Raw genomic sequence first — 24,855 nt, 5'->3', positions numbered from 1 at the left:
ATCTAAAGCAACTGTTTGCGTGGCCGAGCATGAAAACCAGCATTCGACAATACGTATGTCACTGCCCAGTTTGTCAACAAGCCAAGCCCGACCGCGCACCTTACCCATGTTTCCTCCAACCTCTCCCCGTTCCCACTCAATGTTGACATACCATATCATTGGATTTCGTGGAAGGCCTTCCTCCATCTGGTTCTTCTAACTGCATCCTTGTAGTTGTGGATAAATTCAGTCGCTATGGTCATTTTATTCCACTCCATCATCCCTTTATTGCTGCTCATGTGGCTGTTGTTTTCCTGGATAACATCTATTAGTTACACGGCATGCCCCAGTCTATCACATTTGACAGGGATAAGATTTTTACAAGATCCTTTTGGAAAGAACTCTTTCATCTCATGAACACTGAATGAGGATGAGCACTTCGTACCACACACAATCTGACGAGTAAACCTAGCGTGTGAACTAGTGCCTCGAAACATTTCTTCATTGCTTCGTTCATGCTTGCCCAAGATAGTGGAAGAAATGGTTACCCCACGCGGAGTTCTGGTGCAACACAAGCACTCACTCCTCTCTCCATTTGAGGTCCTCTATGGTCATCCTTCGAGACACCTGGCATTGATTCTTCATTGTGTATAACTATCAATGATTTGGACTCGTGGATGAAGGAACATGAACTCATGTGCAAACTGATCCACTAGCACCTTCTGCGTGCCCAACAACGTATGAAAAACCAAGTAGACAAGAAGCACTCTAAACATGTATTTCAAGTTGATGATTGGGTTTATTTGAAGCTCCAGCCTTATGTGCAGTCTTTCATGGCTAATCGCGCTTCTCATAAGCTGGCATTCAAGTTCTTCGGCCCCTTTCGAGTGCTTTCTCACATTGGACCGGTTGCTTATCAGCTGGACTTGCCAGAATCCAGCTCCGTCCACACAATGTTCCATGTATCACAATTGAAGAAGGCACACGGCTACAAACATCAGGTAATCCACTCATTACCTACTAACGATTCTACCATTCAAGTTCCATTACAGGTGATACAACGGTGGATGATCACACGCGGTGGCGCATCTGTTTCTCAAGTGAAGGTGCATTGGTCAGGGCTGGACAATGCCTTGGCTACTTGGGAGGATATCGAAGCCTTGAAGCAGCGATTTCCCTTCGCATCTGCTTGGGGATAAGCAGGTTTCCAAGGAGAGGGGACTGTCAGCACACTAGCGTTGCCCATTGAAGCTTCCGCTGTTACTGACGGAACAAACGGGAAAAGGCGATGCGGTTCATGCTTGCACCATCCAAACACTCATGTCACTGGGCCAGATTGGATGTAAGGCTCGCTTAGCCTGGGCTTGGGCCGTGTAAGAGGGGAGAGCTATAAGAGTAGGCAAAAACAAATTTGGCAAGGACCAACGAAGAACACAACACTTGTATGTACTCAAACCTCTGCTACTACTCCTCCTCTAATCCAATTCATCCAGTTCCTACCCCAATTCTCTCCCTCTCTGATCCTTATCTGCTACTACCACCCGAGTCCCTAACATACAACTCCTTTGTGTAAGTACCAAAAGAATATGACACCTAATGCAAAACTTTGATGTCACTATTGTGATGGAAGTGCAATGGGAACTGACTGCAGTCTGCAGAAGTTTTGGTGATTCACTGTTATAGTGGAAGCTCCTACAGCTGAGAACCACTAAACAACGTTTCTTACAGAAGTCTATAATGATTGCTATACTGAGGTGCACAAATGACCTCATCTCAAGCCATGACAACAACCTAGCATTTAGAACACTGAAATTTCATCAAATTTTAAAGGGATTACATGCATTTTGGGGAAAAAAATATTGTATTCTAGTGAAATTAGTTTGAGCTTTATTCTCTCCTCTTCCATCCAAAAATCGCTCATGCCTCTTTTGCCACGCTTCCGTTAATTAGTCCGCATTTCTCTTTTGCCATTGTCGTCGGGTCAACATAAGTTGACCATTAAGGAAATAAAAGAATATCATAAAAAGATTGGTAAATCATAGAAAATTATAAGTTTCTAAAAAAATTCACAAAGAAATTACACCGGACAATTTAAAGGTACTATGCAAAATCTTATGAAGAGAAGATGAACTATTTTCCCTATAGCAAACTTTCTCACGAATCTTTAAAACTTTTATGCAAAAATAATCAAAAAAAACCATCTAAATATTATATTAATATCTAACTTTTTTATTCATTTATCATACTTTCCTATGAATTAATGGTGATTTATGATTTCTTGACTTTCCTGTATTTTCTTAGCAGTAAACTTGTATCGGGCAATGGCATAAAATAAATGTGCACTAATGGAAGGGTGAGGAAAGAGAAACAAGATATTTTGGGATGGCGTAAGAGGGAACAAGACTCAAAAATGGTTCGGAAATGCTTATTTTTAACTTGAGGGTTGGAAAAAGAATTAAAGTTATATCTAGATGTCGAGAAATAATTTTATCTATACGTGTCGAAAAGTTGTCAATTCAGTTTTCATCTATACATGTAGGAACATCTGGAAAGAAAGGAACAAACGAATTTTTCAGAACAAGAGCTTACATCCGGTTCAAATTTCTTATCTAGTGATAGATGAGGTGACAACAAAACTAGGAGCAGAGATGGTGCCAAACCTCTAAACTTGCTACGATGTTGTATCTATATGTGACTCCTTATGTGTTAATTTTCCTTGTTTGTAATCATCTCCGATTATCTTTTTAGTCATTGGTCCCTGCCAATTTCGCTCGACAGTTGCTCTGTTAATGTAAAAACCTCTATTCTTCTTTAATAGATGGTAGCACTCCTGCAACTTTTTTAAAAAAAGATAAATAATTTTATCCTTCAATGGGAACCTATGAAATTCATCATGCTCGTCGTCAATTGGCAATGGCAGCCGATCATCTGATCTTGTTCGTTTGTGTGTTCTCTTTTTTTGGCGATACGTTGTGGCTGGTAGTAACTAATTCACATGTTCTAGTCTACTCCCTTCTACTACTCATCCATCCTCCTCCTTCAAATTCCTTTCTCATGCAGGTACCCAAATGGAGGGTTGCGTTGTGTTTCACCTCGTGTTACAAATGAGATGAACAAGATGCTTATCAAGCATTTTACTGAAGAGGAGGTGTGGGGTACTTTGCAAGTCATTGGGGACTTCAAAACTCCCGAGCCTGATGGTGTACCCTCCATCTTCTACAAGCAATACTGGTCATTGCTTGGTGAAAAGGTAAAGACGAAGATGCTAGCAGTATTGAATGGTGGTTCAATGCCCTAAGGTTGGAATGATACATTTATTGTCTTAATACCAATAGTCAAGAACCCAAAAAGATCAAAGATTCGGCAAATTAGTCTATGCAACATGTTGTATAAACTGGTGTCAAAAGTTCTTGCCAACCATCTTAAAACTTTCCTTTCAGAGATCATTGCTCCTTCACAAAGTGCTTTTGTGCCGGGATGTCTCATCACGGATAATGTCTTGTTAGCCTATGAGTTGACACACCATATGCACAACAGAAGAGAGCGGAAGAATGGTCTAGCTGCTTTTAAACTCGACATGAGTAAAGCCTACGATAGGATTGAAAGGGTGTTAATGTGTGTTCCTAGAGAATATCATGAAGAAGATGAGTTTTCATGAAAGATGGATCCAGCTCATTATGCTATGTGTAACTTCTGTAACTTATAAAATCAAGGTGAATGGTGAGTACACTGAAAATATATTTCCTAGGGGAGGTCTTCGACAAGGAGATCTTTTATTTCCCTATCTTTTTTATTATGTGTGATGAAGGTTTCTCTGCATTTATGGAAGATGCTAAAAGAAGAGGTCTTATTGAAGGTGTCAAAATTTGCCTGGGAGCTCCTTGTATCAGTCACCTTTTTGCTAATGATTCACTAATATTTATTAAAGCCAGCGTCGAGGGAGCTAGATGTTTACAACATATTCTTTGTTTGTATGAAAGTGCATCGGGTCAAGTGATAAATAAGGACAAAACTACTGCAATGTTTAGTAAAAAAAATCAGTATATGTCAAGAACTTGATGCTGGTCAAGGTAGGTATTATAAAAGTGGCACAAAATGATAGATACTTGGGACTCCCTTTTTATATTGGGAAATCAAAGAAGAAAACTTTTGAATATATTAGGTAGAAGGTATGGGCTCGGATACAAGGTTGGCAAGAGAAATTGTTATCCAAAGCTGGGAAAGATATCCTTATAAAAGTAGTGGCACAAGCAATTCCAACATATGCTATGTCCTATTTTGATCTAACCAAGGGCTTGTGTGATGAATTGAGTTTTATGATTGGAGCCAACAAGATAAAACCAATAGAATCCATTAGATTGGTTGGCAAAAACTCACAAGGTCCAAGAAATTCGGTGGCTTAGGGTTCAGAGATCTACATGACTTTAATATTGCTATGCTGGCCCAGCAGGGATGGCGCCTCCTAACACAGCCAAATACTTTATGTGCCCAAGTTCTCCATGCTATGTACTATCCTTTCAATAATATCTTACATGCTAGGCCAAAAGGAGGTATCTCATATACTTGGCGCAGTATCTTGAGAGGGGTCCAACTATTAAAGGAAGGAATGATTTGGCATATTGGCGATGGGATTGTGATGACTATTTGGTCTGATCCATGGATCCCGAGGGGCGAAACTAGACGTCTTATCAGCAAGGGTTGGTTCCATTCTACAAGGTGAACGACCTGATCAATCCAATCACAGGGAGTTGGGATATACAGTTGGTACAAGATATATTTTATTAGAACGATATGAACTATATTTTATCAATCTCATTGCATGATAATATGGAGGAATACAATTGCGTGGCACCCTGACCCCAAATTATTGTTTTCAGTCAAATCTGCATATGCGTTGGGAATTAAGTGTCGTGATCACCTCAGCCATTCTGAAGCTTCTTCATCTGCGGACCAACAGGGAAGCTTAGGCTTTGTTTGGTTCGGCTTTTCTAGCTTCTAGCCGCACCAAACAGCCCAATTATTGAGATGGTTTTTGGAAAGCTGAAAAGTTGGTTTCTGAGAAAATGAATTAAAAACTAAGAAGCTGGTTGAGAGGGGTTTTCTGGCTTTTGGTGTGCTAAAAAGCTAAATATTTGTTGCAAAAGTCAATAGCAAAAAAGCCAACAGTCGGTAGCCAGAAAAGTAACTTTTCAACTAAAAGCTAAAAAACCTCGACCCAACCAAACATACCCTTAACTGAAGACCCACCACACTCATGCCACGCTTGAATGTGCCTCCCATCATGTGCTAGATACACACGTAGCATGTGCATAATACACATAAGTCACCAATGGACATTCTCGCAAAAGAAATTAAAAAAAACTAACAGACATAAATTGTTCCGTTGGTGAATAATTTAGCCATTGAATTTGAAAATTGATGAACTAAACTAGTAGCATCCCTTTATATAAATAAAGGAGTACATATGTTAAACTTATTTGTGGTACTTTGCTCTGTTGATAGAGGGCGAGCTCATTTAATTTGCTAAGAGAAATGCAACTTGGAATATAATCGAGGCCCCATGTGTTTCCGTTTTGATGAGGATTGTGGCCACCTTTTTCTTTAAATATAAGTCTGTTAAAGAAATATGGAGGATATTTAATTTGGAAGAGCTGAGAGCGAATCTTGCCACTCTTACATCAGCTCTGGAGGTCATGATGAAAATCTTATCACTTATTTGTAGTTCTATTGCTTTTCATCTTGCTGACATGCAAAAATTGAAGTCAAGTTCTGGTAGAATACTTAGGCCACATAGACAGATGTGTCCCCCGCGGGTGGATGTGTACAAAATTAATTGTGATGGTGCTTTCAACATATATACTAAGAACGGAGGATGAGATTCTGTCATCCAAAATCACCAGGGTGGATTTCTAGCAGGCGCTGCTGGCTCCCTGCAATTTTTATCAGGTGCTCTTCATGCTGAAACAATTGCATGTATGAAAGGTTTAGAACTTACCGCCTCGCTTGGCATGGTGGTGGTCATTCTAGAAACTGATGCTTTGAACCTAGCTACTGCTCTTTCAGCTGAAATTTTTTATCGTGCTGAGCTACGGGTTCTTTTCAAAGAAATTAGGGAAAAGATGAGGTTAGAGTTTACTCGGTGTACGATTTCAAAATATCCCAGATCTTGTAATTCTGCTGCACACTGTCTAGCTACCTTTAGTGCTAATCTGAGTGTTTATGATTCTAGCATACGGCTAGATCATGCTTTTCCCATGTTTCTGGCGATTTGCCTGAGCTGGTTACTAATGGAAGTTCCTTTCCATAAAATAAAAAAAAAAAACTAATTCACATGTTCGGGTTGGCCACCACGTGGTACCGTGGCGGCACAAGTTGCCACGCGGCCTCTACCGTCCTCGGCTCGCGCCCTATAACACCCGCTCAAGTGCGCAACGAAGAGCTCACGTTCCAACGAGCCGACCAAATGCCACTGCTGCTCACCTCCTCCGCCTCCTCGGCGCTACCGCCGCGGTCGGCCGCGTCGTTCAGGGCCCTCGTTAGGGTTGCGGCTTCCGCCGACGCCGACGCCATCGCCGCTGCCGGGGACCGCGGCGGGTTCCCGCCATTCCTTCCCCGGGAGGTGGAGCGCATCCGTGACGGCGCCGCCGTCCGCCTGGCCAAGCGAATCGAGCGGGTGCCCGTCCAGGCGAGCCAATTTCTCTCTCCCTTGCTCAATTCGCTGCTTCCTTGAAAATTTCGTTTGGGAAAGAAGTCTGTAGTACTACTGTCTGCCGGTGGTATGCTTAGCGATGGTGCTTATATGAACAAATCCTCTCTCCAGACCGGCTTCTCGAAGAGCCCAATACTGAGCAGCTGCGTGAGGCCGCTCGAGCAGCAGCAGGGGAGTGATCCGGTCGTTCTGCTCCACGGCTTCGACAGGTGCGTCACAATGCAAGCACAAATTTCCTGGTTCGACTTGCAATGTCCGATTGTAGTGTTGGTCATTGTCCAACGAGTGCTGCTGGTAGAGTCATGGCTTCGATTCTGTACCAAATTAGCACTCCGGACCTTTAAAAAGTATTAGCTACAGTTCTTGTTTGGAGTGGACATACACCTACCCGTTGCTCGAGGAGGCCGGACTGGAGGCTTGGGCTGTGGACATCCTTGGATGGGGCTTCTCTGATTTAGGTACGCCCCCATCCTGCATGTCATGTGATCTGGTTCAGTTACTGTACTTGGTACAGTTGTAAGTTCGTAGGTTCCTTCTAATATTTCTATGTTGGCTCATAGAAACACGGCCACCATGTGATGTTGTGTCGAAGCGCGAGCATCTTTACCAGGTATATGCTTACATCACTGCTGGTGTGTGTGGATAATTTGACGTGATGAGTTCACTTCCTGGTCGGTGGACTAGTTTGTGAGTCTAATATGGCAAATTAGTACCTCAATTTGAAGAACTCATCTTAGACATGACAGATTAAAATGTCACATGAATCTTTGATTCAGAGTAAGCTTGATAAGTAACTGAACCACCGGCTTTGCCAGGCATGGCATGAGAACAGAACTTTCTCTGAATTACAGCGACACTTTGTTTTTATGCTTTTTTTGTTTGAGCAAATTTTCTGTCTACTTCTCCAGTTTTTTATTGTCTTCAGACATTTAAGACCACTTCGTGTGACTTAATAAATACAAGAAATTTTTTTAGTCAGACTGACACTGCTATCGAATGGTTATGGTGATGTGATCCTTACAGCTTAACAGCCGTTTTGTGTAGTTCTGGAAATCCTACATCAAAAGGCCTATGGTGTTAGTTGGGCCCAGCCTCGGTGCTGCTGTTGCCATTGACTTTTCGGTCAACTATCCAGAAGCGGTACCTGCATGTTAAGACTTATTGTGTTCTCTACATTTTTTTACCACAGAGTAGTGGCACAAACTACGTGGAGATATCTGTAATTCTTTGATGTGGAAGTTGTCTATTTCTCTGTGACTAGCCGTCTTACATGAAAACCCCTACAAATTGGGAGTTTTATATTACAATAAGTTCATTTTAACTTGGTTATCGCAGGTATCAAAATTGATCTTCATTGGTGCAAGTGTATATTCTGAGGGCCCAAAATATATGACTAGAATGCCTATATTTGTTTCATATGCCGGGGTGAGTCATTGGCTGAGCTCCATGCTATGCATTACTTAACATAGCTTGCCTCAGCTTTGTAGCATTCTCTTGCTGTTCATGCACTTTGCATTTTCATGTCGTCATGTCTATATTTAGTATATACTATTTAGTGTTATGTAATATTTTTTTAGTTAATGATGGTTATACTAGTCCTCAAGAATCTTTTGTGTTGACCCGTTATCTCTAATTGTGTAGAAACAGCAGCTGGCCTCTTCTATTTTATGTTAGCCTAGCTATTAGTCAGACTCATTCAGTTAGCAGTCAGCGGTAGTGTCGGATCGCACTGTAGCTCATCCAGGTCGTGTCGCCAGAGCCCAACTGACTCGCTACTCTCGTACCCGGTCTCTAGCTCCACGACTGCCTTCTTCTAGGAGTTTGTTAGCAGCACTAACACTCTTGTATAAATTACCAAGAGTGTCAATAGAAATTGTTGAGCATTGCATCTGAATTTTCCCTCTCGCTCTCTCTCATTCTACAAATTGTACTCAACAATTCCAGCTGTATGTGCATTTGTATTGGCTGGACCGCTGGACTACACTGATTTCTGTTTTGTTGCCCCAGGTTTCTATACTGAAGAGTCTTCCACTGCGATTGTTTGCTACACACTTGGCGTTTAACAATATTCCAGGTGGATTCTTTGATTGGCTGCAAGTAAGCCTCCATTGATCCCTTTGAAAGGAACACAAACAACAATCGTGTTCTAGTTGTTGCTCTATTAATTTTCTCCGCTTTTTGGAGTTATACATGTACCTTCGTATAAAGTTGTTTTTCTCCATTTCTGCAAGAAACTGGCAATATTAGTAAGTGTGTGTGTGAGTACTTGTATAGTAGTCATGCTCTTGTAGTCTTGTTGGTGCACCAAATATAATCATCCAGTTGTTTTTAATCCATGCTGTAATATTTGATTCTGTATCAAAACAAAATATTTATCTGCCCTCTAATTTTTCTTTTGTATGTCCAATATCCTGTTTTCAACAGTACAGAAATATTGCCACAACCAATACAATAGGTTTTGCATAAAGGTTATTCAAATTATTCCAGTTTCCTGTTTCTCGGTACCTTTGGCATCTGAAGCCATGTGTTTTGACCTTTCCCCCTTAAAATTTCAGATCAGCCGTCTACATTGCCTACTTCCCTGGTGGGAAGATGCTACAGTTGATTTTATGATTAGAGGGGGTTATAATGTCATAAACCAAATAAAACAGGTTTTATTCTTCACACATCCTAATTATGAAATATTCATTGTTCAAGGACGTTTATGTTTCTGATTTTTCTTGTCCATTCATTGTCCTCTTAACATCCATGATATTGTGTTATCTATTAGTCACTAATCTCTACTGTTGTCTTTGTCGATGCTGCAAAAAAATGCTCCTGACATGATAACCTGCTTCTATGTATGGGACATGCCTAAATACTAATATCATCGTCCCCTGTATGCTGATACTTAGCTATACTTAGCTACCAGAAACACAACACCATAGAAACAGGAAGGATGGCTCTCGTAGTTTTAATCATGCTAGTTATGCTCATTCAGTGTTTCCTTTAACTCTCAGGATTGCTTCCCGGAGTATTAACCAAACCCATTTGGCGACCAAATGCATTACCTTGAATATTTCAGCTTCTTAATAGAAACACCAATAGGTTGTTGCACTGTTGATTTATCATATTATTTTTTTAGAAAAAGGCAGCAGGAGATTTGCTTTATCATATTATATCATACTCTTTTTGCCGAAATCATGGACCATATCCAAGGGATGCTGCATAGCATATAGCAGATCATTAGTGTCATTCAAATAACGATAAGGTGGATGCTGCAGCCTTTCTGAATCAAAACCATGCATGAAAAGAAGGGGATGGGTTGGGTACAACAGAAAGATTACTAATATTCCTGTTTTCATTGCAGGTAAAGCATAAATGCCTTATCTTATGGGGAGAGGATGATGGAATAATAAGCAGCAAACTAGCATATGTAAGTTTAAATGTCATATGATATATTTGCAAGATATATGCATCCGAGATGTAAATGCACTCCCGCACGCTATTTAAATATACTGTTACCATCCCAAGAAACCGCAAGGAAAGCTAATACTGTGTCCAATTGATAAGAATCTAAATTTGCGTCAGTAGTATGGCTGCTATATGCTATGTTATATATGATATAATTTGCAAGATATATGCATCCTGGATGCAAATGCACACCAGCACACCATTTCAAGTTGTTACCATCCCAAGGAACCTCAAGGAAAGCTAATACCATGTCAGATTGGTCATAAGATAAATTTACGTCGGTATGGCTGCTACCTGATATTATGTTCATGCTCTTGTTGTCTCACTCTGCAGAGATTGCATCAGGAACTCCCGGATGCGATTTTAAGGCAGGTACCGCAGTGTGGTCATATTCCTCATGTCGAAAAGCCAAGGGAAGTGGCGAAACATGTTCTTGAGTTCCTAGCAAGAAGTAAAACAAAGATGTCTTGTTGGTAATATGCGCAAAAATCTAATTCCAGATTTTATACAAAGACATATTTCACAATTTATAATAGATGAATATACTTCTAACCCTAGTAACAAGCAACAGTACCAAAAATCCATCAGTTTCATCAAGAACTCATAGTCGGGTTGATGAAGGGATGAAGTTGACGATGTATCGATTCGCTGCTGTGCAGATCGTAGATGAAGCAGTGCAGAGCGGTCGCGCAGGTGCGCTGCTCAGAAACCTTATTTCCGTCCTTCGTGCGGGCTTCACGACGACAGAGGCTCGGAGATACTGCTCACCCTCTAACCTTGTGCACGGCAAGGAGAAGGGCCGGCGAGATCCGGCAGCACAGCACACAAGACAGTGATCTAGATGGGTGGAGAAGAAAATGTGGAGCAGAGATATGTGTCCTTAAAAGCCTAGACGTCTTCAGGATTTATAGGGAAATAGCTGTCCTCTTGGAGCCGTTTTCTCTCATAAAGTGTCCACTAATTGTTGCCTCCATAACTGACCAATAACCCTTAGAATTAAGGCATTGATCGTGATTAAAACGGCTGATTATAACATTAATCACAATTAAAAATGGAGAGCAGCAAAAGGGCTTGCAATTTTTTGCTACCACGCCACGCCATGGCCGCGCGTCACAAGTCATACGGATATTCATATGAAAAATACGCGAATACGCGCGTGCGTGTGAATATAGCAAAGCATACTCTCTCTTTCTCATTTTCTCTATTTCAAAGAGGTTAGAGAACTTAAATATTTAAGTTGATCTACATTCCCTTACCTAGCAATATAGGACTAAACCTTCTTACTTTATATTATCATGAATAAGCTTTAAATAGACCACATTCTAACATGTCACCCTTGCTATCCTGCTGGATGTATCGCTCCTTTGTATTCATGAATATGCCTGCATTGACTTATTGCTCATTGTTCAAAATGATGCAGGAATCGCGGAACTGATCCCTTTGGCTATGGTTTCCGAAACACTGGTGTAAAGTAAATATGCTCATGAAGTCATGGATATGGTTACAGTTCTCAGTATATTCTGCCTTGTGCGCATTGGGGAACAGAACAACCGAGTGGATGATCTGGTGCCGAGGCTTTTCTGTGTGGAGATCCAAGAAGCGTTCGAGCGACGCACGAGCACGCAGGGCACGGCATGCAAGAGCCCCCTGCTGTTCAGCTGCTCCGTTTTAGGTTATTGGTCAGGTAGAGGTAGCAGTAGCAGTAGCAGTAGCAGTCCAAGACGTGTTGGCACAGAGATGCAGTAATAATATCGATCGTACAGTGGATCTGGGCGACCTGGTTTCGTTCGCCGTGCCATGTACGAGTGTTCTGTTCTGTTCTCTCTCTCTTCTTTTGAAATGCATCCTTCGCCTGAGGTCCACGTGGATGGGCTAAAAATTGGGCGTCCAAACGGGCCCAAGAGAATTGGGCCGTCCAAACGGCCACATGATCGTCGCGACCGTCTGTTGTGCGCGTCTCCGCATGTGAGGTGAGCGGCAGCTACGAATCGACTGTTCACGGGCTGATCCACCATTCTGGCGAGCTCTAGCGCCCGCCAGAGGTGACCAACCGGCGGAACACCCCCCCCCCCCAAGCCCCCAGGCGAGAGTGACCCCGTTCCGCCATGGATTTCCTTCGCCAGTTCGTCGGTGGCTCGGTTCGTCCGTCCCGCAGCAGTCGAAAGAGAGATTTTTTATTTTTTTAATAAAAAATTACAAATATATATATTTATTAAAAAAAATTGTAAATCTGAACTCATGTCGCTCTTTTAACAGATGACATGTTTAAAAATCAAAAAAATATTACATTCTAATCTCTCAAAATTCAAAACCCTATCAAAAAGTTATGAAAATTCTGGAGAGAAAAAACATGTGATGTAAATGATCCTGGAAATTTATCTTTTTTGTTTCTCTTCCAACAGAAGATAGGTTTTAGATTTGCAATTTTTAAAAATGACACATATTTATAATTTTTATTTAAAAAATATAAAAATAAAAGAAGTTCTCGGAAGAGGAAGAAGGTCACAAAGCCGCAGTGAGCCGCACCGTCGCACGTAACCCCATCTGGCACTGGCAGTCCTCAATTTTGGGCCGGCCCTCGCTGGTCTGGGAGACTGGGCCTGCGGTGCGCCCGTGCCGAGCGCCCGAGCCGGCGATGCCGCCCTCCAGGCCTCCACGGTCCATCGTCCAAAGTTGAGAGTCCCAGACCACTGACCAGACAGCAAAGCAGACCTGCCGTGCGCCCGACGCCCCGACCGCCTGTGCCGCCGCCGCCCGCCGGCGAGATCTCGCCATCTCGGAGAGCTGCGGAGGCCGCCGGCTCCGGCTCCCCACACCCCAGTACACCTCAGGGTAAGCATGCGGCTGGCGCTTCTCAACTCCATCTTCTTCTAGCCTTCTAGGTAGCGTTGATCTGCATCTGATTTTCTCTTCTTGGCACTTGCGAGTTGCGACCAGGGACTGCTTGCAACCAACGATTCTTTGCTTTTGTAAAAGGGCAAAAGGCCATTTCTGGTTACAATATTGCCATATTGGCAAATGGCAATGATTTGTAGCTAGTTCTAAAACATTGCGAGCAACAAATCTTTTCGAGGAAAAAAATGATCTTTGTACGACACTGGCAAGGTGTAGAAACGTTTGTTACTTCTAAGTTCGTTCTTGTTACTTTAGGTATTTGTTGTTTACTTGTTTGTTGACTCCACTGACCACTGCTCCGCTGCTCGGCTGCTCCCACAGGGCGAGGCCACAAGGCACAAGTACTGCTGACGCCTGACTGCTCCCACAAGGCCATAAGCCTTCTGAGCTCTTTCTTCTCGCGACACAAGCACAAGGTCTGAATTCTGGAAACTCTGAACTCTGAAGGTCAATCAGACAATCAGTTAACTAATCTTGTTTTACTGAACTCTGAGGTACTTTTCTGATCTCCTATAAAGTCCTTTTGCCGGCTGCATCTGCCACTGCGCCTTTCCCTTGCTGAAACCGCACGAGCAAGGCCAGGTTCATCGTCGCCACCGCAACGGGGAGCCGAGCGGCCAGCTGTGTCGGCACGCCGTGACCAGCCGAGAAATTCACCGCCACTGGCAGGTTCTCCAATAGCCAATCCACCGGTCCTCGTAGCTGCCGCTTGTTAAGATATGTGGTTTATTCTTGTAACAAATATAGATAAAGATAAGTTTAACCTGGCTATAGATAGATTCTGTTAGGAAGGCCGGTGTTTTGCAATCTTATCTATATATATACATTGTATTCCTTCTGCCGAATCATCGGTTAATATCAACACGCAACCACCGCACCGTCGGTGTTCATCTATGCTTCCGAACCTCTGATTTTCTTCATGGTATCAGGGCTCCTTTAGTTCTAGATCGGTTTTTCACCATGGCCAGTTCTTCCGCCACCACCTCGAATCCATTGTTCGGTTTCCAGGTTTCTGAGAAACTGAGCAAACAGAATCATGCGCTATGGAGTGCGCAAGTTCTTGCCGCTATACGCGGTGCGAGACTGGATGGCTACATCGACGGCACTGCCGCAGCTCCTCCGGCGCAGATCGAGAGGAAGGAAGGTGAAAAAGGCGACAAGGTGACAATGATCTCCAATCCGGCGTATCAAGAGTGGATTGCTGCGGACCAACAAGTCCTTGGCTTTCTCTTTTCGTCGGTGTCGCGGGATGTTCTCATGCAAATCGCAACATCCAAGACCGCGCGCGAAGCCTGGCGCGCCATCGCGAGTATGTTCACGTCACAGACGCGAGCACGCTCCCTCAACATCAAGCTCTCCCTGGTAACAATGCAGAAAGGTAATCTGTCCATCTCTGAGTACTTTGGAAAGATGAAGGCTCTTGGAGATGAAGTCGCTGCATCCGGTAAACCATTAGATGAAGAAGATCTAGTAGCTTATATTCTAAATGGTTTAGATGAGGACTATGAACCTGCTATTTCCGGTTTGATGACAAGGGTAGAACCTGTCACTTTGGGAGAATTATATTCTGTGCTGCTAAACTTTGAGAACAGGCAAGCTCTTCGCAATAGCACGTCCTCAGCAAATGCTGCAAATCGAGGGCGCGGTGTACCACCAAATCGGGGTGGTGCTGGTCGCGGGCGCGGTTCGCCGTCACCTCGCGGACGTGGCAATGGCGGGCGTGGCAAATATGGCAACAACAAGCAGCGGGTTGACAACCGACCCATCTGCCAAGTCTGCTATAAGAGAGGTCATGCTGCTCCTGAGTGTTGGCATCGTTTTGACGAAACCTACACGCCTGATGAGAGACATGTCGCTGCTGCAACACACGCCGCCTATGGAGTAGATACCAACTGGTATCTTGATACAGGCGCTACGGACCACATCACCGGTGAACTAGACAAGCTATCTGTCCGGGAGAGATACAAAGGCAATGATCAAATTCACGCAGCAAATGGCGCAGGTATGGAGATTAAGTATATTGGTAATTCTGTTATTTCTACCCCTAGCCGTAATCTCCATCTAAACAATATCCTCCATGTGCCACAAGCTAAGAAAAATCTAGTTTCTGCTCATCGCCTTGTTGAAGATAACTTTGTTTTTCTTGAAGTTCACTCTAAATATTTCTTGGTTAAGGATCGAGCCACGAAGAACACAATCCTTAAAGGGAGGCGTCAACACGGGCTCTACCTTCTCCCGTCTCCATCTTCACCGATGAAGGAGGCCCTGTCAGTCACGCCTTCTTTTTCACGATGGCACAGTCGCCTGGGTCATCCCTCTATCCCAGTTGTTACAAGAGTCCTTAGCTCAAATAAATTACCTTGTCTCTCTGAGTCAAATAAAGAATCAGTTTGTGATGCATGTCAAAAGGCTAAAAGCCATCAGCTACCCTATCCCAAGTCGTCAAGTGTGTCCCATTACCCTTTGGAACTTATTTTTTCCGATGTTTGGGGCAATGCCCCCAGTTCTGTTAGTGGGAAGAAATATTATGTCAATTTTATTGATGACTACAGTAAATTTGTTTGGATTTATCTTCTTAAAAATAAGTCAGAAGTTTTTGATAAGTTCCTTGAATTTCAAAAGCTGGTTGAGAGACTCTTTGATCGAAAAATCATAGCTGTTCAAACTGACTGGGGAGGTGAGTATCAAAAACTCAATTCCTTCTTTGATAAAATTGGCATCTCTCACCATGTTTCATGCCCTTATGCCCATCAACAGAATGGGTCTGCAGAGCGAAAGCATCGGCATATAGTTGAGGTTGGCCTAGCCTTGCTTGCTCATGCTTCCATGCCATTAAAATTTTGGGACGAAGCTTTCCTTGCTGCCACATATCTCATAAATCGCATTCCCAGCAAAGTCATCAACTTTGACACACCGTTAGAACGTTTGTTTAAACAACATCCTAACTACACTTCTCTTCGTGTCTTTGGATGTGCTTGTTGGCCAAATCTTGGTCCCTATAATACTCACAAACTCCAGTTTCGATCCAAACAATGTGTCTTCCTTGGCTATAGCACCATACACAAAGGATTCAAGTGTCTTGACCCATCTACTGGTCGTGTCTATATTTCCCGTGATGTTACATTTGATGAAAATGTTTTTCCTTTTGCTCAAATGCATCCAAATGCCGGCGCTCGTCTCCGCTCTGAAATCGCTCTCCTACCCGACTATGATCAAGGGGGAGAAGTACAGAATTATCATATGCCTAATACTCCTAATACCGCTTGTGAAGAAGTTGCAGGAGAAAGTATTTCAGGTGTGCACTTCCGGGTGGATGAAGCAGACGAACAGAGTCCTGCGCAGGAGGAACTTCGGGATCAACATCAACAGACTGCAGCCGAACAGAGTTCTGCGCAGGAGGAACTTCGGGATCAACACCAACAGACTGCAGCGCAGTCTGTGACCGGCGACGGTGACACATCTCCGTCCAGCTACTCTCCCGCTGACACGCATGCACGGCGTGGGCCGTTTTCCGCTCAAATAGGCGGTCAGAGCCAACCAGCGGGCGTCATTCTCTGCGGGAGTGATGGTGTTGACGCGACAGCGCAAAGTAATGCAGATATCTCTGCGGGCTCCCTTGGCACTGAATCAGGGGGAGACACATATACTCTGGAGACTGTTCCTACAGGATTGTCTGCACCAACTCGGCCTCATACACGGCTAAGAAGTGGAATACGAAAAGAAAAGGTATATACTGATGGTACAATTAAATATACTTGTTTTACTTCAACTGGTGAACCTCAGAGTGCAGATGAAGCCTTAGGTGACAAAAACTGGAAAGAAGCAATGGATGCAGAATACATGGCCTTGATGAAAAACAAAACGTGGCACCTGGTTCCACCCCAGAAAGGAAGAAATGTAATTGACTGCAAGTGGGTTTATAAGATCAAAAGAAAGGCAGATGGAACTCTGGACAGGTATAAGGCCAGACTGGTGGCAAAGGGCTTCAAGCAAAGGTATGGCATAGATTATGAGGATACTTTTAGTCCTGTTGTCAAAGCTGTCACTATTAGGATAGTATTGTCTATTGCTGTTTCTAGAGGATGGAGTTTGCGCCAGCTTGATGTCAAGAATGCCTTTCTTCATGGAGTTCTAGAAGAAGAGGTATATATGAGACAACCCCCAGGGTATGAAGAATCCTCTTCTCTAAATTATGTTTGTAAGTTAGACAAGGCTTTGTATGGATTAAAACAGGCTCCTAGAGCATGGTACTCGAGGCTAAGTACTAAATTGCAGGAGTTAGGCTTTAAAGCTTCAAAGGCAGATACATCACTGTTCTTTTATAGTAAGGGAGATGTCACAATGTTCTTGTTAATCTATGTTGATGACATTATTGTTGCAAGTTCTGTGCCTAGTGCAACCCCAGCTTTGTTACAGGATCTTGGAAAAGAGTTTGCCTTAAAGGATCTGGGTGATCTTCACTACTTCCTTGGTATTGAGGTAAAAAAGATGAGCAATGGAATCTTATTAAGTCAAGAAAAATATGCATCAGATGTACTACAAAGAGTAGGAATGAGTGATTGTAAACCAGTCACTACACCTTTGTCTACCTCTGAAAAACTGTCTATAAGTGAGGGCAGTTTGCTTGGGGTAAAGGATGCAACACAGTATAGGAGTGTGGTTGGAGCATTACAATACTTAACACTAACAAGGCCTGATATTTCCTTTCCAGTAAATAAGGTGTGTCAGTTCCTACATGCTCCAACTACTGAACATTGGGCTGCAGTTAAAAGGATTTTGAGATATCTTAAATATACTGTTAAAATGGGACTCAAAATATGTAAATCTTCATCATTGCTTGTGAGTGGTTTTTCAGATGCAGATTGGGCTGGCAATCTAGATGATCGGCGATCCACAGGAGGATTTGCAGTATTTTTAGGTCCAAATCTTGTGTCATGGAGTGCTAGAAAACAAGCAACTGTGTCACGCTCTAGTACAGAAGCTGAATACAAAGCCTTGGCAAATACAACAGCTGAGATCATGTGGATTCAAACTTTGTTGAAGGAGTTGGAAATCCAGGTACCTTTGGCTGCTAAAATTTGGTGTGATAATATTGGAGCTAAGTATATGTCAGCAAATCCAGTGTTTCATGCACGAACAAAATATATAGAGGTTGATTATCATTTTGTGAGAGAAAGAGTAGCTAGAAAGCTTCTTGAGATTGAATACATTTCGACCAAGGATCAAGTGGCGGATGGCTTCACCAAAGCTCTTGCTGTAAGACAATTTGAGATGTTTAAGAACAATCTAAATTTGATACGTTTAGATTGAGGGGAAGTGTTAAGATATGTGGTTTATTCTTGTAACAAATATAGATAAAGATAAGCTTAACCTGGCTATAGATAGATTCTGTTAGGAAGGCCGGTGTTTTGCAATCTTATCTATATATATACATTGTATTCCTTCTGCCGAATCATCGGTTAATATCAACACGCAACCACCGCACCGTCGGTGTTCATCTATGCTTCCGAACCTCTGATTTTCTTCACCGCTCACATGCGGAGACGCGCACAACCGACCGAGCCGAACTGGTCGGGGGGCGCTCGCGTCGCTGGTGCAGGGGGAGGGGGGGGGGGGGGACCGGGCCCCGGATTCGTCGGCGCCGTCCGGGTTCGCCTGTCTGTTTCGCGAGGCACGGGCTGGTGCGTAGCAAGTAGCAACGTGTTTTGCGTGAGCCAGCAAAATCGCGCACATCTCGTATACGAGCACGAACCAGCGAAGCATGCTGGTAGCCTGTAGCTACTTCCTCGGTTCCTCCACGGTTCGTCAGGTTTGGCCCTGACACGGCGTCCATGCGACCTTGCGAAACCTCGGCACGTACCATGCATGCCTTCTTTGTCTACGATATGTTGGCTGATTTCGTACGTGGGCGTCGATCGACAGGGGACGAGGACGAGACCGGGCGGCTGCGCGCGGGCGCTCCCCGGCGCGGCGGAGAGGCTGAGGCTGTTCCAGGCGGACATCTACGACGCCGCCACGCGAGCTCGTCTTCCTCGATCGTCGCCTCCCCGATGCTGCGGCACAGCACCGGCAGCTCCAAGGTACCCATCCAAAACGTAATCAGAGTACTGTTGCATGCATGGATGCCAGTATGCCACTTGCTTGCCACACCGGTCGGCAATTCGGCATCAGGGAATCGGAGCTATCTCACACCGATCAGTAGCATAATCGGCATTCGACCAGTGGACCAAATGCACACAAAAATTGTGGCGCGAGAGCGTCGAAATGGAAGCATCGGTGGCCACAAAGCGATGGCGTTGACGAGTTGTTGCTGGCTGTGGGCTATATACTTGGAAGCATCTTTTTTGGCTGTTGCTTAGTACTCCTCCGTAGGAGTATCTTTCTAAAATCCATCAACTTTTTCGACGTCCAAAATCTTAGCTAGCCTATACGACTTGCTTTTATGGTAATATTTAGGGCGTCTACTCTCACTTTCCGTACATATGTTACCGTTCTATAGCTAGCCTTCCCGTACAGAGCGGCACGGAAGCAGTGCGAGCGGGCCAAGATGGTGAGGCGCTGTCATCCACACCGGCTCCGGCCGTCGTGGCGGCGCCGCCGCTCAAGGAGGACGGCGACGGGTTTAAGGACTTCGCGGATGAGTCCTGCTGGACCCCGCTCAACCTGTCCTATGACTACAGCAACGGTGCGTTGGATGTGAGTTTGCCCAATTTCCATGCCCTTCAGCTTCGCTTGCTTTAAGTTGATGGTGAAACTGAAACATGATCCTACAAATTTTGCATGCCGTGCTAATTAACTTGCAGGGCTACGTATCCTCCAAGACCCTCTCTCCGAGAAAGAGCTACTCAAGTACAACGAGTCGCCGAGCAGGGCGTTCGAGGTGGTGACGCCGCTTTCTGTGCGGCCTCGTCGGCGGGGACACGCTGCTGCCGTACGTCTCCGACAGCATGCTGCAGGGCATGCTTTCGCCCCTCACCGGCGCTTTAACAACGGGCTCAAGTTCATGCAGGCGCTCGGAGCCGTGAAGTTTGTTGGAAAAATAGCACATTTAAATTTAATTTAATTCAATTTTTAAATATAATGGGAATAAAAATAGATGTAAATAACTAGCTTCGATTAGCTTCCCGACCAGCTTCGACGAGCCCCGATTAGCTTTTTGAGTAGGATTTCAACGTGCCCAATAAAGTTTCGACAAGCTCTATGAGATTTCAACAAGCACTACTATAGAACTATCTATCATTATGGGTTTCAAACCCCTCATCACTGCCGGTTTACCGGATTCCAAGCCAGTAGTGTTGTTGGCCCTTTCAAAACACAAAAAAAGAGGAAACGAACTAGCTCGAAATCGAGCCGGCACGACTATCACCCCCCGAGCTCCATGGCCAAAAAGATAGTTTAACTGCAAACCAATGACCATGAGATTGAACTCATGTCTGCCATATTACTCAGACCTAGCTCGAAATCGAGCCAGCACGACTACCGCCCCCGGAGCTCCATGGCCAAAAAGATAGTTTAACTGCAAACCAATGACCATGAGATTGAACTCATATCTGTCATATTATTCATTTTCACAACAAACAAGCGACGAACTAATCATCAGCGTATCTAATGGAATATATTAGGAACCCAAAACCAAGCAATGGACTAATCATCATCTATGCCATATCCACTGCAACTTGACACCGCCATGGAGTCCCTCGCCATGGAGCTTGTCGCCGCTAGAGTCATCTTGAGGATGAAGATCGCGTTAGATCCGCTGCGGAGCTCCTCGTAGTGGAGCTCCTCCACCATCTACTGTGGATCTGCAGTGGAGCTCCTCCATGGATCCAGCCGTTGTCATCCTTACCTCCATGCTAGCCACGAGGAAGATAACGACATCTGCCCTTCCCTCCGTGCTAGCCACGTGGAAGAAGACAACATCCGCCCTTCCCTCCATGCTAGCCGCGAGGAAGACGACGACTTGCTAGCCACAAGGAAGACCAGGGCGTCGCCGACATGCGGGAGAGGAGGAGGCCAGTGCCCTTGCTAGATCCGTCCACTCCCTCGCTGGATCTACCTATGTCCTTGTCGGATCTGGGTGCCCCAGGCTTGGAGGTCATCGGTTCCACACCGTCGTCGCGACGGCTCGCCGGATACACATCGAGCGCCATCAGCCCTGCAGCGTCGACAAAGAACCTGGTGGGGGAGGAGGAGGGGCAAGGTGTGAAGGCTAGTGGGGGAGGAGGAGGCCGGTGGGGGAGAGAGAGGTGAGGATCGAGAGGGGGCTCGCTCAGACTTAGAAAAATTAGGCGGCCGACGTGAAGAGATGATCGAGAGAGATAGTCGGATGTGGCGAGGGTGAGCCAAAACTGGAGTTCATTGAAAATTCAGGTCCGGTCCAACCTTTACTGTTGATTAGTATTATCACCGATAGTGACACTATCATTGCTGGTTTTTAATATGAGCTGACAGTAATGATCCTTATCACTATCGATTCATAAGTCATGATGTTTAATTCTTCCCGCGCGGCTTATGAACCGATAGTGATGTCCTATCACTGTCGGTCCATTAGGAACCGGCAGTGATAGGCTGACATAAATAGCTATTTCTGTAGTAATGAAGCTCTGATAAGGTATATAATAGATCGTAGTGTACGTACCTGATGTCAGCATAAGATGCAGAATCTCTCGTAATGTCAATGCAGTAGACGACAATGAAGACGACGCAGACGAAATAGATCATGATAATGTAGAGGAAGCAGATTGTGAGCAATCGCGATAAGCGTTTCCCAAAAACCTTATTCGTCCTCTCCCAGCGCATGATCCAAAGAGCGATAGGTTCCGAAGACCTGCTCTCCCGTTCGTCAGTGCACACCGACTGCAGTGGGATGGGAGTAGACTACATGCGAACATGCAACATAGAGAAAATAGGCAAAACCCTAATTGTGTATATGCTTCGTGGTGACGGCTTATATATATATGTATATATATATATGTATATGTATATATATATATGTATATATATATATATGTATATATATATATATGTATATATATATATATATAAAGAGAATTGTGCGGTTGAGACGTGTCACGATCGGACTATTACGTGTAAAGATCTTCATATATTTATTTGTTTACCCAAGCAGCAAAAAGAATAAAACTGCAAAAAAATGTTGCACCTGCGCAAGCAATTGTACTTGATTTAAGCAGACCATTTTCGTAGGTGTTGTGCAATGTCCACCTCCACCCCAGTGAGTGTAGGAGAGGCGAGCGTGCGGGTGTTCTCCTAGTACTTTTATCCGTATATATTAAGTGGGTAGTGGAGAGAATTTCTTTTAAATTAGTCTCTCTTGATCTCCATTAGCAAGGTAAAAATACAAGATACACCCATCAGGCTAAGCTTATGTACCTAACACCGTTTGCAGTTCATACAGCTTGATGTTTGTTAATTTCTGGCGGGAAATTGTCGTTGACAAAACCTCGCGTGGTCACGTTGAGCGTGGCCTTTTGCAGTTGCCTGACTGTTTAGACACATACGACTGCAGCTTGTCGTCAGAGACTCAATCTTAATTTGCTAATTGTTATTTTCATCAGTCCGCGCTACGACCTGCGTTAATTGGTCTGACGATCCAAGTTTTTTACATGGGTTCTTCGCAGTACAGGAAATCATAATAGTAGAAATGTAAGTGGGTATCTAATATCTAATTCTAGATTAGCATTTAGTTTATTTTTTTAACTTAGTTGAGTAAGTGAATTTATAATTTATTTTTTGAGTTATGAATTAACCTAATAACTTTGAAAATACAAAACTTGCATCCCGGTAGCCACGGTGGACACGGCGCGCATCATCCTGAAGCAGTGCGAGCGGTCCGGGACGGTGAAGCGCGTCATCCACACGGCCTCCGTCACGGCCGCCTCGCCGCTGAGAGAGGACGGCGGCGGGTTCAAGGACTTCATCAACGAGTCGGTGCTGGACGCCGCTCAACCTCTCCTACGGATTCAGCAACGTTCACCTGGACGTAAAGCATGCATTTCCTTGCGATTCATCAACCCATCGTCGAAATCGATAGCGATGCTGATTGATCAGATCAACTTAACACACACAGGCTTATGTGTCGTCCAAGTCACTGCCGGAGGAGGAGCTCCTGAGCTACAACGAGTCCAGCCCCGGGCGTTCGAGGTGGTCACCCTGGCGACCGGCGTGCGCGCTCGTCGGCGGCGACACCATCCAGCCGTACCTCTGGAGCAGCATCCCGGTGATCACGGCGCCGCTCACGGGCAACGAGCTCTACCACAACTCCCTGCTGTTCCTGCAGGCGCTGCTGGGGTCCGTGCCGCGGCCGCATGTGGAGGACGTCCACGAGGCGCACGTCTTCTGCATGGAGCAGCCGTCCATGGCCGGCCGCTTCCTCTGCGCCGCCGGGTACCCGAACATGCGGGACTTCGTCGACCGCTTCGCCGCCAAGTACCCGGAGATCAAGATACTGCTCGAGCAGTATAGTACGTGATCGAGTTCTTGGCTGATTTGTGCCGTTAAATTTCGCTGTGGTGAATGTGTGATTACCGATTGATCTTTGTGTGGTGGTCTGTTATATTATAGGGTGACAGGGGAGAGAGCGAGGTTGCGGACACAGGATCCGGATCACTGACGTCGACATCAATAAACTTGAGGACATGGGGTTCAGGTACAAGTACGGCGTGGAGGAGACGCTGGACTGCAATGTCGAATGCGCCAAGCGATTGGAATCGATTGTTGTATTGCCTGCCATAATGGTGTATCGTTCGTGTGTATATTTCGGTAGACTGCTCCCAAAGTGCATGGTTTCAGGTTCCCCGTAAGAAAAATAAAAAAAGGGGCATGGTTTCAGGCTTTCAGTACGGATTTGCACTTCCGTTTCGCTTTCACCGTGCGCGGTTGATTTCTCTCCCCGAATCGCAGGAACGGAAACACCTCACGATCGATGCCCAAGGTCCGACTACGCCTGTTTCCGTGGCCGGTGGAACAGTAAACTGGGCCGCAGCCTGCGTGGCGTCGTAGCACAGAAGTTTGCTTCGTCGGAGGCCCATCCTCCAGGTGCGCTTAGGCGATTTTTTATTTTATATTTCGAAAATTAAAAAATAAAAAATAGATCTCTATTTAAAAAAATTATGAAACTAGGCTATTGTCGCCTGCTGTAAGGTGTGATAGACACCATCACCAATTCAATGTGCAATAAGTTTTAAAAAATAAACATATTACCCTTCCAACTACGATTGAGATCCCCTGACTTCACTCATATGTGAAGTTAGGTGACTTTAAGTGGATCTGAGCCATTAGATCAGATATGAACAGTTCAGATTTAGTGCTACAGTATTCTGTGAATAGTAAAGCGTGCTACAGTATTGGTGAACAGTACCTATGGTACAGTACTGACTGCAAAATACTGTTTACTCAGGCTCAGTTTACTGTGCACATCTGACTTCACGTTGCTGCAGTTAGAGGATCTGGATCCTTCCAACTAACGATATGTTAAAAAAATAAAAAATATAGCATTCCAATACAATCAAAATTCAAAACGCTATTGAAATAGTCATGAATATTTTTGAAAAAAAATATATGATGCATAGATGCTATAATCTTGCTCTTCAAAAATTTCATCTCAAACAATTACTTGAATTGTCTTTTTATTCTTATTGTACATATCATATTTTTATCTGAATTTTTTGGAGAGCTATATCATAATATCCTCTACACCACCAAATTTTCAGAATTTTTCAAACAGTTGACTATTTTTGCAATTTTTTATTTTCGAAATATAAAAATAAAAAAAGCTCCGCTTCGGCTCAACCCGCCGACAG

At 44.3% G+C, this 24,855-nt stretch overlaps 1 protein-coding gene, 1 non-coding gene and 1 pseudogene across 4 annotated transcripts; all 3 read left to right on the top strand.

The window, feature by feature from the left end:
- Window positions 1-6,435: 6,435 nt before the first annotated feature.
- Window positions 6,436-11,382, top strand: LOC133890971 (alpha/beta hydrolase domain-containing protein VTE7-like). Of its 3 annotated transcripts, none has more exons than XM_062331636.1 (11): window positions 6,436-6,664; window positions 6,800-6,897; window positions 7,049-7,146; window positions 7,249-7,298; window positions 7,733-7,828; window positions 8,024-8,113; window positions 8,696-8,785; window positions 9,244-9,339; window positions 10,038-10,103; window positions 10,475-10,610; window positions 10,801-11,382. In XM_062331636.1, exons 1-11 carry the CDS (start codon window positions 6,443-6,445, stop codon window positions 10,809-10,811), a joined length of 1,053 nt encoding a protein of 350 aa, XP_062187620.1. In that variant the 5' UTR covers window positions 6,436-6,442; the 3' UTR covers window positions 10,812-11,382. The 3 variants fall into 3 exon arrangements, with proteins under 3 accessions (XP_062187620.1, XP_062187621.1, XP_062187622.1); XM_062331637.1 differs by having other exon boundaries at window positions 10,475-10,614; XM_062331638.1 differs by lacking the exon at window positions 7,733-7,828.
- A 3,103-nt stretch (window positions 11,383-14,485) lies between these two features.
- Window positions 14,486-14,624, top strand: LOC133891828 (small nucleolar RNA Z247). Its single transcript, XR_009904285.1, has one exon. It is a non-coding gene; the product is annotated as a small nucleolar RNA Z247 (small nucleolar RNA).
- Window positions 14,625-18,897: 4,273 nt separating this feature from the next.
- On the top strand, window positions 18,898-24,519 carry LOC133890368 (NADPH HC-toxin reductase 2-like; annotated as a pseudogene).
- The last annotated feature ends 336 nt before the right edge of the window (window positions 24,520-24,855 follow it).

The sequence above is a fragment of the Phragmites australis genome, chromosome 14 (assembly GCF_958298935.1).
Source record: "Phragmites australis chromosome 14, lpPhrAust1.1, whole genome shotgun sequence".
NCBI classification, from domain to species: domain Eukaryota; kingdom Viridiplantae; phylum Streptophyta; class Magnoliopsida; order Poales; family Poaceae; genus Phragmites; species Phragmites australis.
This window is presented reverse-complemented; position numbering and strand designations above follow the sequence as displayed.

Excerpts from the sequence above, each read along its gene's own strand:
- LOC133890971 (XM_062331636.1), top strand. The coding sequence starts at position 6,443 with ATGCCACTGCTGCTCACCTCCTCCGCCTCCTCGGCGCTACCGCCGCGG. Across the intron at positions 7,299-7,732 it reads AGCGCGAGCATCTTTACCAG|TTCTGGAAATCCTACATCAA; the intron begins GTATATGCTTAC and ends CGTTTTGTGTAG. Across the intron at positions 10,104-10,474 it reads TAAGCAGCAAACTAGCATAT|AGATTGCATCAGGAACTCCC; the intron begins GTAAGTTTAAAT and ends CTCACTCTGCAG.